Source organism: Mustelus asterias, chromosome 16 (assembly GCF_964213995.1).
Source record: "Mustelus asterias chromosome 16, sMusAst1.hap1.1, whole genome shotgun sequence".
Taxonomy (NCBI): domain Eukaryota; kingdom Metazoa; phylum Chordata; class Chondrichthyes; order Carcharhiniformes; family Triakidae; genus Mustelus; species Mustelus asterias.
This window is the reverse complement of record NC_135816.1, coordinates 38,478,676-38,499,229: the sequence shown is the minus strand read 5'-3', so window position 1 is coordinate 38,499,229 and position 20,554 is coordinate 38,478,676. Positions and strand designations below refer to the sequence as shown.

Here is a 20,554-nt window from a genome sequence, read left to right as displayed (position 1 = left end):
CGGGGTACACTGGGGGAGAATTTAGCATAGCCAATGCACCTAATCAGCATGTCTTTCGGACTGTGGGAGAAAACCACAGCACCCGGAGGAAACCCACGCAGACATGGGCAGAATGTGCACAGACAGTGACCCAAGCTGGCAATCGAACTTAGGTCCCTGGTGCTGTGAGGCAGCAATGCTAACCACTGTGCCACCGTTCCGGGGAGTGCGGGGTTCAGGGCTGAGGTTGTTACATTGTTACTCTGGAATGACATTGAGCCATGGATCTGTCAGCTGAGTTGCCGTGGCCTGAGCCCCGCCCCGCCCCTTCCTCACTGAGCCCCGCCCTCCCAGCCCACGTGACCGGAAATGCGCCAAAGGCAGACGTCAGCGCTGATTGTTGTTGAAGCTGAAACTGCCGCCATTTTGTGCGGGAGAGGAGTTTTCATTTTGTCTCCGGACTCGGTGCGATTTCAAACTGCGTTGAGGTAAGAATGCTGGAAAAGGACCTTTGTTTCGGCTGGGGGAAGTGACTTTGAGGAGGTGGTGGAGGCGATGGTGTTCCAATTTTATCAGAATGCTTTGTAAAGTGCTAAAACGTGTTTAAAGAATATGGAGGGGGAAGGTCACTGGTTGCCTGCCTTTCCTTCGCCATTTCTGGACCGTGTAATCGGATCAGCCCAGGCGGATGGTTGGCATCGCAGTGAAAGGCTTGGTATCCAGAGGGACGTGGCTGGAGGTTGACTTCTCCCCTCGATTCCCGGCTTGTTCCTGAAAAATAAATAACCCGCCAGCCGGTTGTCTCTTCGAGAGACAAAACCCTTCAACAAAATGGCGACGGTGCGAGCCCTGCTTCTGGATCCAGCCACAAAGTCTTCTCCGCCTCAGGGGATCGATCTTTTTCATAATTAATCAACCCCTATATATTTTTGTCTTTGAAAATCTCCTCTCCCTCGAAAGCTTGTTCCACACCCGTTTAAAAAAAATCCATTTGCATCTTTTTTGGGCGAATCTTTTTTTTATTTGAGTGGCTTCACTATCGAGGGGGACAGAAAGCTAAATTAAACTGAAGCTCCTGTTGGAAAAGGCAGAAATTGTTGGGAGGTTGGGACGAAGAGTATATATGATTTTACACCCCATGGAAATTGAGGAAGGATTTCCAATAATATAAATTTATTTATTTCTGAGCCCGTTCAATTTGTGTACCAAACGGCCTGCTAATATTTATTCATAAATTTGACTTATTTCCTGAAGCCATGTTCTGACTTGCATTCTCACTCTCGTTTGATGTGAACGTTAGCTCCGTCTGGTACAGGTGTTGTGCTGGTGTTCTTCATTTTTGCTTTCCATTATGGTTTTGCTCACGAAAGACCTGCATAATTTTTTTCCGCTTGAGTGTATTAATGATGCTATGTTTATAGTGATCCTGAGCTTATGAAACTCGAACTCCTATCACCTATGTATATCCTATGTAACTAGCTAGTCTGCATGCCTCTGTTTCAAAATGATGTCTGAATAAGTACATTGCATATATTGCAAAACTCGTATTTATATTCAACTCTCGGTGGAGAAATACTTACGCCTGTAGGTGGTGTATTTTTTCATTGTTAACCATCTCGCACTTCACTGTCACAGCCTGTGTGATGTGTAATCGCTGCCATTTTGTAGTTCCAAATATATCATCATGTAACACCGCAGTGGGAACCCAGTGGCCGGATTAGTAAAAGAAAGAGATTGCATTTATATTTGCAGACGTCCCAAAGTGCTTCACAGCCAATTACATATTTTTAAAAATCTAGTCACTGTACTGTGGGGAAAATGTAATTTGTGCACAGCAGTGAGATACTTGAGCAGATAATGTGTTTTATTGATGTTGGTTGAGGATAAGTGTTGGCCATTTTTCTTAAGATTCCGTGGCACTTTGCTGTGTTCACCTGAGGGTGGAGGTTTCACATGCAAGACGACAGTAATAGTTCAGCACTCCCTCGGTCCTGCATTTAATGTGAATCTACAATCTGAGTTAAGGGCCAGTAAGCCAAGACCGGCACTTGATTGCAAACGTGCATTGTTCAGTATGTTTTCTGAAAGATTTTGTACAAAACAGTTGCATCTTTCTTAAGAACCAGGAGCAGGATTTGGCCCCTCGAGCCTGCTCCACCATTCAATAAGATCGTGGCTGATCTTTTCGTGGACTCAGCTCCACTTACCCACCCGCTCACCTCAACCCATAATTCCTTTACTATTCAAAAATCCATCTATCTTTGCCTTAAAAACATTTAACGAGGTAGGCTCAGAGCACTGCTTCACTAGGCAGGGAATTCCACAGATTTACGACCCTTTGGATGAAGAAGTTCCTCAAGGGTTTCACAACAACATGATTAAATTTATCCACTGACCTGAATTTGTTTGTTCAAATACCATTTAAATTTTTCTTCAACCTCTACCAAAAGCCTAGGTTCAGGCTTGATATATTTGCACAGGGCTGATGTTTTGAATTGTGCAACTTGAGTTTATACAGCATGTGATTTTCCAAGATTAGTATCTTTCAGTCAGTTGTACCGACAAGTTCAGGTACTAACGCTTCTGACAATTTGATACATTTAACAATTAAATTTTTATTGGAAAACGTTACTTCTATTTATTATGATTTATTATTGACATGTATTGGTATACAGTGAAAAGTGTTATTTCTTGCACACTATATAGACAAAGCTCACTATTCATGGAGAAGGAAAGGAGAGAGTGCAGAATGTATGTTACAGTCATAGCTAGGGTGTTGCGAAAGATCAACTTAATGATTTATATCATGCTTTACCCATTCCCAAGGTGTCCTAAAGTGCATCTGGGCCATTTTATGTGTCATATGCATACAGAGCCACTTTCTGCAGAGCAAGGTCCCATATGCAGCCATGAGATTTTTGTTGTCCTGAGGGTTCAGCTAAGAATGAAATGACAATGCTGGGAGAAACTCCCTGCTTTCCTTTGAGTTGTCAATTTCAAATTGGTAATAGTGGTATGAATGCTCCCCGGCTGTGTGTACTCTAATTCAAACTTGCTTTTCATTTCTTCTATACATACAGACATTGCACCTCTAATACTGCTCCCAGATTTTTTTCACGTTCTCCTATTCATTTAAAGAAAGCTAGTGTACAGTGTTGGTTTTTTAACTTCTCTGGCAATCTTTAATATTTAAAAAAAAAAAAATTCTATTCCCATTGAAATAGTTGATATTGTTTGAAATTTTTTTATTCTTTCATCGTGGGCTAGCTTTTGTTCCCCATCCCTTATTTGTCCTTCAACTGATTGGCTAGGGGGGCCATTTCAACCACATTGCTGTGGGTGAGGAGTCTGCACAGTAAGAAGTCCAACAGGTTTATAAATAAACCTGTTGGACTTTAACCGGGTGTTGTTAGACTTCTTACAGTGTTTACCCCAGTCCAACGTCGGTGTCTCCACATGGTGAGAAGTCTCACAGACCAGGTAAGGATGGTAGATTTCCTTCCCTGAAGGGCATTACTAAACCAGATGGATTTTTTACAACAGTGTACAATGGTTTCACGGTCATCATTAAAATTCCAGATTTTTATTGAATTCAGAATTTCCCCATCTTGTCCCAAGATGTGTAGGTTAGATGGATTAGCCATGAGAAACATATGAGGTTATGGGGGGAGGGCCTGGGTAAGATTCTCTCAGAGTATCTGCAGTTGGTGCAGGTTTGATAGGCTGAATGGCCTCTTCTGCACTGTAGGAATTCTATGATATATATTCTATGTATTTGATAGATGCCTCATTTGAAGTGTGCACAAAACTGTGATTGGAACAGTGGAGACAGTTGGGACCACCACGACTACAGCAACAGTCACAAACGCAAAAAACGATCCCGTAGCAGTGAAAGAGAAAACAAGCGACGTAGGCGCCATCATCACTCAAAGCATTCAGATAGGTGAGTAAAGCAAACTTACAACCTGTGAAGCCTGTACAGCAATAGTTAAGATTGGTAATTTAGTAAGTTTTTCTTATAGCCAAACAAAATCTGTTAATGAGCACATGGATTGCCATGATGGAAAGCATGAATACAGAGATGGGTACAAAATGGAATATAGGAATGGCTGTCACAACAGAGAATGTCGACACCAGCGCTACTACTATAGTCATCAAAATCACAGCAAGTCAGGCAAACCTGATAGTGGAAGGAGTCAAAAAAGTAGCCGGGAAAGGCATAGGCCTAAAAAACATCACTCTGGTTCAAGTAATCATTCGCACTCGGTAAGAACAAATTTATTTGAAATTGACAGATTTGGGGTATTTGAATACTTATGTTTTTATATAAAAGTTAGGCATTTTGGGGGTAGGGCAGGCATCCCAAATGTGTTAAAATCTGGATCGTCAAACTTCAGGTAATCTAGGAGTAATTTTCTATTAAATTTTGGAAGCAGTGTCCATATTAATGTATAGATTTATGCATACAGTTATCGGTGGCAGTGTCTTGCTCAGACTGTTTAATGTTAGAAAAATGCAGTTTTGAAGACTTAACAGTTATGTAATGACGTGATAAGTTTTACTAATAGGAGTCCCTTGGAATAAAGTATCAAATTACAAGTGTACTTGGACAGTTCAAATAGCACATTTTATCTTAAAGTTTTCATGTCATGCCAATCATTCTGAGAAGGGCTTGTCTGATCACTGGCAGTTCAACCGGTATTGATGATCCATGCATCATAATTGCTGTGTTGATATAATCTGGCAGTCCAATGTTGAATGCAGTCATTCATTATTAAGAATTTAACCTATCCTGCATCCATGCTATTTAGTTAGTTCCACTAGCCAGCCCTTCCAGACTGTTTAAACTGATTTCCACAGTGGCAATTGACTCTTTACTTTTGAAAATCTAATTGTTCATCTTAACCAAGTGTTCATTCCCTAGCTTTTTAGGCCATTTTAGAGAGAACATAATTTGCCCTGCAATTCAAAATCCTTATTTTTTAATTTACTGTTCCCATTATAAATACCCTAGTTGGAACCATATATTGCATTCAAAGACATGCAGTATCTTTGACCCCCTCAGAATGCGCTTTTCCCCATATTTTGTTAGTAATTCCCAACATATTTTGAATCTTGATGTCTTTTATTAACTTTGATTTGGTGAATTTTGTATTGATGCATTTGTTGCTTTGAAAATTTAAAGAAGCATCTTATCTTAAAATCTGTTCCTTGCCATGTTTTTCTTCTGTAACATACACTGTGTGCCATGTGAATTTCTGGGGATTGAATTTGAATTTGCACCCGTCAACCTACCGTGGCCTTTCGTGGATTGGCGTGTATATGAATACCTGAATCCTCTGCTGGGGAATGGTGTGTTCTGTTCCGAAATACTATCCTTTTTCAATGGCTGGATGATGTTGCTGACTGCTTATCGTGTACAGAAGAGTCACCGCCAGAGGAGAACCAAGAATGTTGAGGATGATGAGGAGGGTCACCTGGTATATCACACTGGAGACAAACTGAAAGCAAGATGTATAGAATATTTTTGTAATAACTTATTACAGAACACTTTAAAGACATAGTTTGGGAATGTAGGGGAGGGAGGAGGACATAATTTGGAGGGGGGAGGGGGATCTCCATGACTATTCTAAAACCTGTTTTTCATATTTGAAACCATACATTTAATTTTAGATAGTATGCCATTCTGTGTTACTCTGAAGTTAGCTTATTAATCTTGTGCAGAAAACGTGTAGTTCAGGAAACTTTCAAAATAAGACTTCTCTAGCTTTTGGTGAATGGTGGGGTGGTGATGTTTTCCACTTAATTGAATCATGGGTTACTTATTTTGAAAGCTTATTATGTAGGGTCTTAGTATTAGGAATGCCCTTTATCAAAGTAAAAATATTTAAATTTGACCATATTTTAGTATAAAACTGCTTAATTTTAGTGTTAATCATTTATTGAGACTTGTGTATTTTTAAGGAAATTATTTTTGTGTGCAAATTTTTAAAGAGTTTTTCTTTTCCATTCAGATGAAATAATGTGTGGCCTAGGCGAAGGAGCTTTTGGAAAGGTTGTAGAGTGCTTCGATCTAAAAAAGTAAGTACTTTGTTTGTATCTCTTAAATACAGGTCGATTGCTTTGTATATGAGAAGTTAAGACGCTACAATGCTTTGTTCCCCAGCACCCTAAAACAGTGGACTAATGAAGCCACTATGGAAATAAAAGGTGAAGAGTATCAATGTAAGCTGGAGAATTTATAGGGGAACAAAAGGAACCTATTTTGACTGTATGATCACAATAAAAGCTAAACTGAGTGCAACAGAGACCACCTGTATTATGACTCCCTTAACAAAGAATTGATGAACGTTGTAGCACAGCTAACTAGATTCAAGTGAATTAATAAATTAATGTGGTGAAGCATAATAAATTGAGAGCAGTAGACAAGAAAATAGGCAGCAATGAATTCATACATTTTATAGATCAGATAAATCCGATCAATAAATGCTCAGTGGGAATTTTAGGGAATGAAGAGTGAAAAGGACGATTCGAAGGGACATGAGTATATGAAAATCAACAGATGAAAGGAAATGGTAAGGGCTTTATCAAACATTTAAAAGACAAAAGAATGAAGAAAATATGTCAACTTGTGTGAAATAGAGGGCCTTAATTAGGAAGGGTGCGTGCAAAAGAAGACTAAAATGTTATTTTTATGTGGAGTTTACACTTTGGCAGAATCAGCAATCTGGGTGCAAATTTTGCTAGTTTTCTGAATTGAGTTTGTAGCTCAAGTTTTATCCTCAATCTAACTTGCATAATCACATGTGTAAAATTGTCCATAAATTGACAATTAGGTAGACTTCTAGAGCTCTAGCATTAAAGTATTCCTTGATATATTTAGGAATGGTAATATGGTGTACAACAAACATGGGTTTGTTTTCTTTAGTAAATGTCTAGTCCACCAATTGAAAGTAACCAGATTTTAAATAGCTGAAAATGACTAAAAAGCGGTGCAGAGCCATTTACTAGTTTTGTTGATGCACTGTCAACGTAAGGGTTCGTTGGAACAATATGTGGACAGCCCAACTAGAGAGGGGGCTATACTGGACCTGGTGCTGGGGAATGAGCCCGGTCAGGTCTTCAAAGTTTTGGTCGGGGAACATGTGGCAAATAGTGACCACAATTCTGTTAGCTTTAGGATAGTGATGGAAAAGGATGAGTGGTGTCCCAAGGGTAAGGTGTTGGATTGGGGGAAGGCTAACTTTATTGGGATCAGGCAGAAATTGGCAGCTCTTGATTGGGAGAGGCTGTTTGAGGGTAAATCCACATCTGGTATGTGGCAGTCTTTTAAGGAACGGTTGTTAGGGCTACAGGACAAGCATGTGCCTGTAAAAAAGAAGGATAGGAAGGGTAGGATTAGAGAACCGTGGATAACCAGGGAAATTGAGGGACTGGTCAAAAAGAAAAGAGAGGCGTATGTTAGGTCCAAGCAGCTAAAAACGGAGGGAGCTCTGGAGGAGTATAATGAAAGTAGGAAAATACTCAAACGGGGAATTAGAAGAGCAAAAAGGGGTCACGAAATGTTCTTGGCAGACAGGATTAAGGAGAATCCCAAGGCATTTTATTCATACGTTAGGAACAAAAGGGTTGTAAGGGAAAAAATCGGACCTCTCAGGGACAAAAGTGGGGACTTATGCTTGGAGCCCAAAGAGGTAGGGGAGATCCTAAATGAATACTTTGCGTCGGTATTCACTAAGGAGAGGGATGTGTTGACTGGGAGTGTCTCGGAGGGGAGTGTTGAACCGCTGGAGAAAATCTCCATTACAAAGGAGGAAGTGTTAGGTTTGTTAGAGAATATAAAGACTGACAAATCCCCAGGGCCTGATGGAATCTATCCAAGGCTGCTCAGGGAGACGAGAGGTGAAATCGTTGGGCCTCTGACGCAAATCTTTGTCTCTTCACTGGACACAGGTGAGGTCCCAGAGGATTGGAGGATAGCCAATGTGGTCCCGTTATTTAAGAAGGGTAGGAAGGATAACCCGGGTAATTATAGGCCGGTGAGCTTGACGTCCGTGGTGGGGAAGTTGTTGGAGAAGATTCTTAAAGATAGGATGTATGCGCATTTAGAAAGGAATAAACTCATTAACGATAGTCAACATGGTTTTGTGAGGGGGAGGTCATGCCTCACGAACCTGGTGGTGTTTTTTGAAGAAGTGACCAAAATGGTTGACGAAGGAAGGGCCGTGGATGTTGTCTATATGGATTTTAGTAAAGCATTTGACAAAGTCCCTCATGGTAGGCTAGTGAAAAAGGTTGGATCCCATGGGATAAAGGGGGAGGTGGCTAGATGGGTGGAGAACTGGCTTGGTCATAGAAGACAGAGGGTGGTAGTGGAAGGGTCTTTTTCCGGCTGGAGGCCTGTGACTAGTGGTGTTCCGCAGGGCTCTGTATTGGGACCTCTGCTGTTTGTGATTTATATAAATGATCTGGAAGAAGGAGTAACTGGGGTGATCAGTAAGTTTGCGGACGACACAAAACTGGCAGGACTTGCAGATAGTGAGGAACATTGTCAGAGGCTACAGAAGGATATAGATAGGCTGGAAATTTGGGCAAGGAAATGGCAGATGGAGTTCAATCCTGATAAATGCGAAGTGATGCATTTTGGTGGGAATAATGTAGGGAGGAGCTACACGATAAATGGAAGAACCATAAAGGGTGTAGAGACGCAGAGGGACCTGGGTGTGCAAGTCCACAGATCTTTGAAGGTGACGTCACAGGTGGAGAAGGTGGTGAAGAAGGCATATGGCATGCTTGCCTTTATAGGACGGGGCATAGAGTATAAAAGTTGGGGTCTGATGTTGCAGATGTATAGAACGTTGGTTCGGCCGCATTTGGAATACTGCGTCCAGTTCTGGTCGCCACACTACCAGAAGGACGTGGAGGCTTTGGAGAGAGTACAGAGGAGGTTTACCAGGATGTTGCCTGGTATGGAGGGGCTTGGTTATGAGGAGAGATTGGGGAAACTGGGATTGTTCTCCTTGGAAAGACGGAGGATGAGGGGAGACTTAATAGAGGTGTATAAAATTATGAAAGGCATAGATAGGGTGAACGGTGGGAAGCTTTTCCCCGGGTCGGTGGTGACGTTCACGAGGGGTCATAGGTTCAAGGTGAAGGGGGGGAGGTTTAACACAGATATCAGAAGGACATATTTCACACAGAGGGTCGTGGGGGCCTGGAATGTGTTGCCGGGCAAGGTGGTGGAGGCGGACACACTGGGAACGTTTAAGACTTATCTAGACAGCTATATGAACGGAGTGGGAATGGAGGGATACAAAAGAGTGGTCTAGTTTGGACCAGGGAGCGGCGCGGGCTAATTGTTCCTGGTGTCTCGTTTCAAGGCTTCATTCTACGATCATCTTGCTGGTGCCAGTACAGAGTGAGACTGCGGATAGTTGGGAACCTGTCTCGGGGGCAGGGAATTCATATGGTGTTCGTGGAAGTGGAAATGACTAGGGTTGGGAAGCATTTTCCGATCGGGGCCATTGTGATCTCCTGGACTCGTTTCGATCGCCTCAGGGGGTCGGAGAGGAATTTCCCAGATTTTTTTTTTTCCCCATATTGGCCCTGGGGTTTTTCACTCTGGGTTTTCGCCTCTCCCTGGAGATCACATGGTCTGGAATGGGGGGGTGGGGGTAAGTTAATAGGTTGTAATGAACAAAGCATCGTAGCTGTGAGGGACAGCTCGGTGGAAAGGATATTGGTATGTAGATAGGCTGGAAAAATGGGCGGGGATCCTGGATTCAGGATTCAATCCTGGACCGGGGAGCGGCGCGGGCTTGGAGGGCCGAAGGGCCTGTTCCTGTGCTGTATTGTTCTTTGTTCTTTGTAAGCAATTTTTAATATTAGATGCATATTAGTCCCTTTGCCAAAAATGCATAATTTTTGAAAGCCACCTCAAAGATCTGCAAACAAGTGCATTAAGTGGAAAATCACCATGGTGATTAATTCGCTATGGGGATGTGGGATGTTTCAGATGTTAAATTGAGGCTCTGTCCAATCTCTTGAGTGAAACAGGATCCCATGGCAAATTACTGCCATGGGGATCCTGTTTCACTCAAAGAGATTGGGAACAGAAGCCTCAATTTTAACATCTGACACTCCACCCCCATCAACATCCGTTTAAAAATATTTTAATCATTACTCTTTGTGGGGTATTGCTGTGTGCAAATTGGCAGCCATTTTGCCTATATTATACTGGCTGCTATTAAAAGTTAATTTATTTGGTGTGATGGTCTTGAGATGATAATGAGGGCATGAATGGTACTGCATGCATGCAAGTTATTTTATCCCTTGATATAATTCTCATCTCCCTCCATCCTCTAAAGATTAACATTGTTTTAGACTTATTTTTGTCAATTTTAGGCTATTTGAAATGATCACATCAAACACAATCATTTCTTCTCTGCTTCCCTGCCTCCATCCCACTCCTTAATGTAGTATCCAGCATATATCAAGTGCAGCACTTTTATCACGAAAGGGGGAGAATTGTTGGCACAGTATTTTCAAAACTAGTTTCAAAAGATTTTAAAATGGGATCTACTTGGGTTGGAAGAAAAAATGAGGGATATGTTACTGGTCTAATTTGGCAGTCCGATTCAGGGGAATGTATGAAAGCAATCTATATAATATAACTATTTTTTGCACCATATGTGGATACTCAAGTGATGGTGTTGACTGATAACTGGGAACAGACTGAGCTGAGACTTTTCAAATGTAATTGTTATCTGAACAGCATTATTTCAGAATGCATTAATACTTCAGATGCATTACTGTTCTTTCAGGAGGGAATATATTGCAATGAAGATCATAAAGAATATTGCTAGGTACCGTGAAGCAGCTCGCTCAGAAGTACGTGTACTTGAAGAACTGAGCAACAAGGGTGCTCATGATTTGTAAGTTTTTTTAAAAATGTGTGATTTCTCTACTTTTTCACTCATTCATGGGATGGGTGAGAGTATTGCTACCAATGCCAGCATTTGTTCCACGTTCTAATTGTCCTCGACAGTGGTGGTGAGCTACATTCTTGGATGCTACAGTCCATCTGGTGTAGGGACACTTACAGTGCTGCTGGGAAGCGATTTCCAAGGTTCTGATCCAACAATGAAGGAATGCTGATTATAGTTCCAAATCAGGATGTTGTGTGGCTTTGGAGAGGAACTTGAAGGTGATGATGTTCCCATGCATCTGCTGCCTTTGCCCTTGTTGACGGTAGAGGTTGCAGGTTTGGAAGGTGCTATCAGTGTGGCAAGTTAGTTTCAGCCAATACAGTGCATTTTGAAATGCAGTTGCTCTTGTGCAGGGGATGCAGTATAATAATGACTTGATTTCTCTTCTGATACTTGATAAATTGAGAGGAAGAAAACATTATTAACTTGTCTTGTTTTGCTTTTCTTCGCACGTTTGTTCTTTCAGTTTGAACCCAATGTTTGCAGATTATTTTTCTCTGCATAGCTCCAATCAAATTATTTTTAAACAATGGCAGACAAAAGCTGCATTGAAGGAAGTTATGTCTTCTTGCCAGAATAAACACAATTAATTTAGTTCATTAATAAACTGAATTCGTGTTGGAAAAAGTGCTGGTTGACTGCCTGTTTAACTTTGTGGTGGTTAATCTGTATCCCAGCTGTCTTTCTAGCGATAAAAGGGATTGCATAAATTGGTATGCAACTTTTCACCATATTTCAGCTGCTGTGTGCGCTATGCTTAAAGGAAGCAACTGTAATTTAAGCTTTATTGAGGGAATTGTAGACTTTAGTAGCATTGTAAATTATCCGGCCTCTTGTTGGAATTTTGCCTTTTAATACAGCAGAATAAGTTAACCAATGGCAGGAAGAACACAGAATGCACAGCTGCATTTCTCTGCAGTGTTGCAACTTCAAGTGAAACATTTTATCTGGCTGAGCCATGTCCTAAAGTTTTGGTTGATGCTTCAAACATGTTTATCAGACAGTTATTTTGCTATTGCATATGAATCTGAACTTAGTGCCGGCACTCAGTAGATCTAAACTATTATACAATGGTGAATTAAATTAGAAATTCTGTGGAATTGTCCACCATTAATGAATATTAAATATTGATTTGGTGAAACACTTTGCAGTTCTGTTTTGAGGTAGATTTTAGCTATACCTCTCAGTTTTCTCCCCCTCCTTCAATTTAATTAGTGATTCCAAAAAGTGTTTTATTCATAGAATCATAGAGGTTTACAGCATGGAAACAGGCCCTTCGGCCCAACTTGTCCATGCTGTCCAGTTTTTACCATTAAGCTAGTCCCAATTGCCCATGTTTTGCCCATATTCCTCTATACCAATCTTACCCATGTAACTGTCTAAATGCTTTTTAAAAGACAAAATTGTACCCGCCTCTACTACCAGCTCATTCCAGACACCACCCTCTGTGGAAAACATTGCCCTCTGGACTCTTTTGTATTTCTTCATTCTCACCTTAAACCAATGCCCTCTAGTTTTAGACTCCACTACCTTACTACCTACATCATCTATGCCCCTCATTATTTTATGGACCTCGATGAGATCACCCCTATGCCTCCTACGCCCCAGGGAAAACAGTCCCAGTCTATCCAGCCTCTCCTTGTAACTCAAACTACCAAGTCATGGTAGATGCCTAGTAAATCTTTTCTGCACTCTTTCTTGTTTAATAATATCCTTTCTATAATAGGGTGACCAGAACTGTATTCCAAGTGTGGCCTTACCAATATCTTGTACAACTTCAACAAGACATCCCAATTCCTGTATTCAATGCTCTGACCAATGGAACCAAGCATGCCGAATGCCTTGTTCACCACTCTGTCCACCTGTGACTCCACTTTCAAGGAGCTATGAACCTGTACCCCTAGATCTCTTTGTTCTATAACTTTGCCCAACACCCTACCATTGACTGAGTAAATCCTGCCCTGGTTTGATCTACCAAAATGCATCACCTCACTTTTATCTAAATTAAACTCCATCTGCCACTGGCCCAATTGATCAAGATCTCGTTGCAATTCTAGATAACCTTCACTGTCCACTATGCCACCAATCTTGGTGTCATTTGCAAACTGACTAACCATGTCTCTTAAATTCTCATCCAAATCATTACTATAAATGACAAATAACAGTGGACCAAGCACCGATCCCTGAGGCACACCTCTGGTCACAGGCCTCCAGTTTGAAAAACAACCCTCTACAGCTACTGTCTTCTGTCATCAAGCCAATTGGCTACCTTACCCTGGATCCCGTGAAATTTAACCTTGTGCAATAACCTACCATGAGGTACCTTGTCAGAGGCCTTACTAAGATCCATGAGTGCAGTCAGTTGCCCTTTTACCTTGCTTATGTATCCATTTTTCATATGAACCAGAAAAATGAGTGGTGTGGAAATACTGGGACTACAAACCTGATTCGGTCTATGGTCATTTGCATATTGAATAGTAATTTGGAGCTCCAGCCAACATGTTCATCAACCCGAGCTATGATACACCCCTTAATTACCCCACCCAAAATTAACTCTTTCAATATAAGTCAGGATCCAGTATCCAATCTTCCTAGTCTTCGTGATTAAACAACACATCTAAATAATGTATACAGATTTAGAAGTCCTTGCTATTTTCACTATTTTATTTGAATTTCAAGGGAAAGGGAGGATATTTTGTTACAGCATGATTTCCATGCTTTTTACTTGCAAAAATGTCATTGGATTTTCCTGCACTGCTATATTGGTGTCCGGCCATTGTGCCATTAGTCTTCCCCAAGTGCATCTGAGTCTATAATTCATAACAAAATCAATTTGTAAGATGGTCATTCTTTAGAGAGTGCCATTTGAAATTGAAGTAATTTTGTCTACCTATTGTTTCATTAGAAATCATATCTCGTTGTTGCATAATATGACTGATCTAAAATTCTGGTAATTTGCAGTGGATGTGTACAAATACTGGATTGGTTTGATCACCATGGACATACTTGTATTGGGTTTGAACTCCTTGGACTCAGTACCTACGATTTCTTAAAGGAAAATAATTTTATGCCATTTCCAATGCATCACATCAGACACATGGCTTATCAGATTTGTCATGCCCTGCACTGTGAGTAAAACATGTACATAAATACAAAAAAAATTAACTTCAAATTGTAGAAGGTGTTGTGAAATTTGAATTACTACATGTATTTGGTTCTATTGTGTGTGACAGCATTTCACTGAATGATAGTGTGTACATGCCTATTTGTGCAATATAATTAAGAATGTCTTGAACAGGATGCCTAATTTTGCTATTAACAAACATATTATGCCAAATTGATGTATCTAGGTACCAAGTATAATCAGGAAGGCCAGCTAGGCCCCCAAATTCTGGCCCATCAGTGTTTCACTACCTCCTTTGTTGTGATTTTGGTATCATCTTGCTTGATAAATGCAGGTGCAAATTATTAATTTAGTACCCTGCCATGCTTTCCATCTCCAGAGATAGATGGTCCCTTTTTTGTTCTAATTGACCCCATCCCATTCTTTCGGTATCTTTTATGCTATTTATATGCTTATAATAATACTTATGCATTCCTTTTTATGTTGCTCCAGTCTCTTTGCTTCTTATTCCCTTTTACATTATTTCTCTGAACTTTGTATAATCAGACTATTTCTCACTTGGTATGTCACCCCATAAGTAACCTGATTTTTGAATAATTGAAGATGACTTTTACCATAGAACCATAGAAAATTACAGCTCAGAAACAGACCTTTTGGCCCTTCTTGTCTGTGCCGAACCATTTTTTGCCTAGTCCCACTGACCTGCACTAGGACCATATCCCTCCACACCCCTCTCATCCATGAACCCGTCCAAGTTTTTCTTAAATGTTAAAAGTGACCCCGCATTTACCACTTTATCCGGCAGCTCATTCCACGCTCCCACCACTCTCTGTGAAGAAGCCCCCCTTAATATTCCCTTTAAACTTTTCTCCTTTCACCCTTAACACATGCCCTCTGGTTTATTTTCTCCCCTAGCCTCTGGAAAAAGCCTGCTTGCATTCACTCTATACCCATCAAAATCTTATACACCTCTATCAAATCTCCCCTCATTCTTCTACGCTCCAAGGAATAAAGTCCCAACCTATTCAATCTCTCTCTGTAACTCAGCTTCTCAAGTCCCGGCAACATCCTTGTGAACCTTCTCTGCACTCTTTCAACCTTATTAATATCCTTCCTGTAACTAGGTGACCAAAACTGTACGCAATACTCTAAATTCGGCCTCACCAATGCCTTATATAACCTTACCATAACACACCAACTTTTATACTCGATACTCCGATTTATAGAGGCCAATGTACCAAAGGCACTCTTTACGACCCTATCCACCTGTGACGTCACATTTAGGGAATTCTGTACCTGTATTCCCAGATCCCTCTGTTCAACTGCACTCTTCAGAGTCCTACCATTTACCCTGCACGTTCTACTTTGGTTTGTCCTTCCAAAGTGCAATATCTCTCTTGTCTGCGTTAAATTCCATTTGCCATTTTTCAGCCCATTTTTCTAGTTGGTCCAAATCCCTCTGCAAGCTTTGAAAACCTTCCTCACTGTCCACTACACCTCCAATCTTTGTATCATCAGCAAATTTGCTGATCCAATTTACCACATTATCATCCAGGTCATTGATATAGATGACAAACAACAATGGACCCAACACTGATCCCTGCGGCACACCACTAGTCACAGGCCTCCACTCAGAGAAGCAATCCTCCACAATCATCTCTGGCTTCTTCCATTGATGTGGGGATGCCGGTGTTGGACTGGGGTAAGCACAGTAAGAAGTCTCACAACACCAGGTTAAAGTCCAACAGGTTTATTTGGTAGCAAATAAAAAAGCTTATGGTATTTGCTACCAAATAAACCTGTTGGACTTTAACCTGGTGTTGTGAGACTTCTTACTGTTCTTCCATTGAGCCAGTGTCTAATCCAATTTACTACCTCCCCATGTATACCCAGCGACTGAACCTTCCTAACTAACCTCCCATGAGGGACCTTGTCAAAGGCCTTGCTGAAACCCAGGTAGACAACATCCACCACCTTCCCTTCATCCACTTTCCTGGTAACCTCCTCGAAAAACTCTTAATAGATTGGTCAAACATGACCTACCACGCACAAAGTCATGTTGACTCTCCGTAGTAAGTCGCTGTCTATCCAAATATTTGTAGATCCTATCCCTTATCACACCTTCCAATAACTTGCCCACCACCGATGTCAAACTCACTGGCCTATAATTTCCCGGATTTCTTTTGGAACCTTTTTTAAACAACAGAACAACATGAGCCACCCTCCAATCATCCGGCACCTCCCCCGTGAATACTGACATTTTAAATATGTCTGCCAGGGCACCTGCAAGTTCAACACTAGCTTCCCTCAAGGTCCGTGGGAATACCCTGTCCGGTCCTGGGGATTTATCCACTCTTATTTGCCTCAAGACAGCAAGCACCATCTCCCCTTTAATCTGTAAAGGTTCCATGACCTCCCTACCTGTTTGCCCTATTTCCGTAGACTCCATGCCCGTTTCCTCAGTAAATATGGATGCAAAAAAACCATTTAGTATCTCCCCCATCTCTTTTGGTTCCATACACAGTCTACCACTCTGGTCTTCAAGAGGACCAATTTTATCCCTCACTATCCTTTTGCTCCTAACATACCTATAGAAGCTCTTTGGATTTTCCTTTACTCTGTCTGCCAAAGCAACCTCATGTCTTTTAGCCCTCCTGATTTCCCTCTTAAGTCGCTTCTTGCACTTTTTATACTCCTCGAGCATCTGATCTGTTCCTTGCTGCCTGTACATTTCATACAACTCTCTCTTCCTCTTAATCAGTGTTACAATCTCCCTCGAGAACCATGGTTCCTTATTCCTATTTACTTTGCCTTTAATCCTGACAGGAACATACAAACTCTGAACTCTCAAAATTTCTCCTTTGAAGGCCTCCCACTTTCCATTTACATCCTTACCAGAGAACAGCCTGTGCCAATCCACACTTCCCAGATCCCTTCTCATTTCATCTAATTTGGCCTTTTTCCAGTTCAGAACTTCAACCTGAGGAACAGATCTATACTTATCCATGATCAGGTTGAAACTAATGGCATTATGATCACTGGATCCAAAGTGTTCCCTCACACTCACATCCATCACCTGCCCTAACTCATTTCCCAATAGGAGATCCAATATCGCATCCTCTCTAGTTGGCATCCTCTCTAAATGGCTCTGTCTGGTTTCTAATAATTTCATCTGGAGTCCATTATTTTAAGGCTTTGGTTTGTGCAAATTATAACTCAACTTAAACCACAGTGATTCACAAATGTGTTTAAATAAATTTATAATTTTCTTCCTCATTAGTTTTGCATCAGAACAAGCTTACTCACACTGACCTCAAACCTGAAAATATTCTGTTTGTGAATTCTGACTACAGCATTGTGTATAACAGTAAAACGGTAAGGTGGCCCCACTCTAGTCAAGCTTATTTTAGTTTTTTAAAAATCTGTTCATAACTGAAGATATAATTGTACAAATTGATTTTTATTTCTTAGAAACATGATGATCGAACAGTGCTAAATGCAGATGTCAAAGTTGTAGATCTTGGCAGTGCAACGTTTGATGATGAGCACCACAGTACTGTAGTATCTACAAGACATTACAGGGCTCCTGAAGTCATATTAGGTTAGTACAAAGGAATTTGGTTCTTGTGTGCTAAATGTTATGAACTTCTTGTAATATTACTCTTAAATTTTTCAGAGTTGGGTTGGTCACATCCATGTGATGTATGGAGTATAGGATGTATACTAATTGAATACTACCTTGGTTTGACACTCTTTCAGGTAAGAACTAACATTTTTCTACATGTCTATCTAGGGCTGTTGAGTATGAGTTTATTGGTTATCTAGTGTTTTGATCTGATCTGCATGTTTAAACATGGTTTGCTGTATAGGTAAAACTTTGTTGTGATCCCTTTTATATTCTGAAATCTAAGCATTTTATGGTATCTGCAAGAAAAATAGCCATATTTAATCTGGGCTACATTGAGCAAAATAAGTTTTTGGACAGTATCTGCAGCAAATTTGAATCCAAATTTCTTTAACCCACTTCCAATTTAGTTGTGATAAAATATCACTCAATCCAATGGGGAGGACTATCCTGTTTTTTTCCCCAAGTATGTTGGTCTCTAAATTACACCTAACCTGTACTATGCTTTGTGTGCCTTATGGTCAATTCAGAGAAATGTACTTCACACTTATTCTGTTCCTCCTTAATGGTGGAAAGAAGTACAACTTCAAGCACCTCTATAATGATTCACATTTTTCTTGTTCAGACACATGACAGCCGGGAGCATCTTGCTATGATGGAAAGAGTACTTGGACCCATTCCAACCAGTATGATTAATAGAACGCGGTAAGTATATTTAGAAATGTGTGTCTACTTGATCATTTGTTGTATCCTGTAATCACTTGTACCAAATCTCATTTTTGTTTTTGTTCCTGATTAAAGTTTGCTTCATTGTGCAAAGCAATTAAAAATGATGTCCGGCATGTGTCAGGTTTCCAACAATCAAGATCTCACTCTGCATAAATACTGTTAACTAAATGTGCACAATTAAATTTTGGTGCTGAATGTAGATACTGCAGATGTGTCTCTAGTTTATTCTGCATGTGATAAGATTTAATCGAGGTCTTAAAATATCTTTGTGGCATTGATTTCAGCTTTGGAAATTTGCAATGCTGTATTAAGCTGCACACATTGTTTTCATATGCAAAGTCATGAGTGACATACTGATGACATCTTGTTTTCAGGAAATGCAAGTATTTTCGCCATGAGCGATTAGATTGGGATGAAAACAGTTCTGCTGGTAGATACGTTAGGAAACGCTGCAAGCCTTTGAAGGTAGTTATTTTAATTACATTTTCTGTTAAATCATTCATGGATGTGAGCATCACTGGCAAGGCCAACATGTATTGCCTATTCCTAATTGTACATGAAATAGTAGTGGTGAGAACTTGAACCGCTGCAATCCGTATGGCGTAGATACACCCGTAGTGCTGTTAAAGGGAGTCCCATGATTTTGACCCAGTGGCTGTGAAAGAAGTAATGTAGTTCTAAGACAGGATGCTGGGAGGGGATCATCATGCCAGTCATGAAGATGGTGTTCCTGTGTGACTGTCCTTCCTGGTGGTAAATGTCACCGTTTTTGACAGTTCTGTCAAGGAAACATGTATCTTGAATATTTAATGTGGTGGGACGTCAGTCAAATGGACTGCTTTGTCCAGGATAATGTCGGTCTTATTGAGTGTTGTTGGAGCTGCACTCATCCAGGCAAGTGGTGAATCAGAAGATGACTTGAATTTCTAACTTTTGTAGCCACAATATTTATATGGCTAGTCCAGTTAATTTTCTGGACATGGTAAGCCCCCAAGATGTGATTCAGCTGTGATAATGCTGTTGAATATTTATGGAGTAAGTTGGGAGCTGTGGAAAGATCATATTCTCTCTTTTCGTTGCCTGGCACTTGTGTGCATGAATACCCATGCCTGAATTCTGCCCAGGTCTTAACCGCATGTGGGCACAAATCTTCAGTATCTAAGCAGTTGCAAATGGTAATAACACTGGAATCATCAATAAACATTCCCTTTTCTGAACTTATGATTGAGGCTAGGCCAGCGAAGCAGCTAAAGATTCTTGGGCCTTGCATGCTAACCTGAGGAACTCCTGTAACAATGTACTGGCATGAAATAATTGATCGCTAACTACCACAACCATTATCTTTTGTGCTGTGTATGACTCCAATCAGTAGAGATTGTTCCCTCGATTCCCATTCACTTCAATTTCATTAGTGTTCTTTGGCAGACTGGGATTCAGCTCTTTCATCCATGTTTGGACCAAGACTGTAATGAAGTCTGCAACTAAGTGCTCTAGTAGAATCGATTACTGCTGATTAAAGGGTGTCATTGTAATACTGTTAGTGAACCTTCCATCACTTGGATAGCAGACTGGGGTGGTAAATTGTATATTGAAATTCTACCTTTTTGTAATTTATGTATATTATTTTCAGGAGTATATGATTTCTCAGATCTCTGAACATCAGGAACTCTTTGACCTAATTGAAAAGATGATGACATATGAACCTTCAAAAAGAATACGGCTGGATCAAGCATTGAAACATCCATTTTTTTCACATTGAGGAGAGACCAAGGCTTACAAAATGAACTATTTTGTACAACATGTAAATTCATTGCAAGTTCTCCATTGGAGAATATCTAGACTGTGTCAGTCTGTATTCAAATCATAAATTTTGAAATTGAAGTGTATGTAAAATTATGTCCATATTGTGTGGTAAAAATTTACTAAGATGCCATTTTTGGTGTTGTCATGTGGGCATGTGCTAATTTTTTTGAACCACTCTTGCTTTACAATACTACAATCCTTGAAAAGTTGGAAAACATTTTCTAAAACAGACTTTTGTATTATACTACCTCATAACTTGTAAAGTAAACATTGACATTGTGCAATAAAGTTGTGATTTTATTGTAT

General features: G+C 40.4%; 1 protein-coding gene across 5 annotated transcripts; it reads left to right on the top strand.

The window, feature by feature from the left end:
- The first annotated feature begins 336 nt into the window (after window positions 1-336).
- LOC144505113 (dual specificity protein kinase CLK4-like) lies at window positions 337-20,553 on the top strand. 5 transcript variants are annotated; one of them, XM_078230970.1, is made up of 13 exons: window positions 337-467; window positions 3,762-3,922; window positions 4,002-4,245; window positions 5,403-5,493; window positions 5,994-6,060; window positions 10,803-10,913; window positions 13,929-14,095; window positions 17,372-17,466; window positions 17,563-17,692; window positions 17,768-17,850; window positions 18,342-18,421; window positions 18,820-18,910; window positions 20,076-20,553. In XM_078230970.1, exons 2-13 carry the CDS (start codon window positions 3,762-3,764, stop codon window positions 20,202-20,204), a joined length of 1,449 nt encoding a protein of 482 aa, XP_078087096.1. In that variant the 5' UTR covers window positions 337-467; the 3' UTR covers window positions 20,205-20,553. The 5 variants fall into 5 exon arrangements, with proteins under 5 accessions (XP_078087096.1, XP_078087098.1, XP_078087099.1 ...); XM_078230971.1 differs by having other exon boundaries at window positions 402-467; window positions 3,986-4,245; XM_078230973.1 differs by lacking the exon at window positions 5,403-5,493 and having other exon boundaries at window positions 390-467.
- The last annotated feature ends 1 nt before the right edge of the window (window position 20,554 follows it).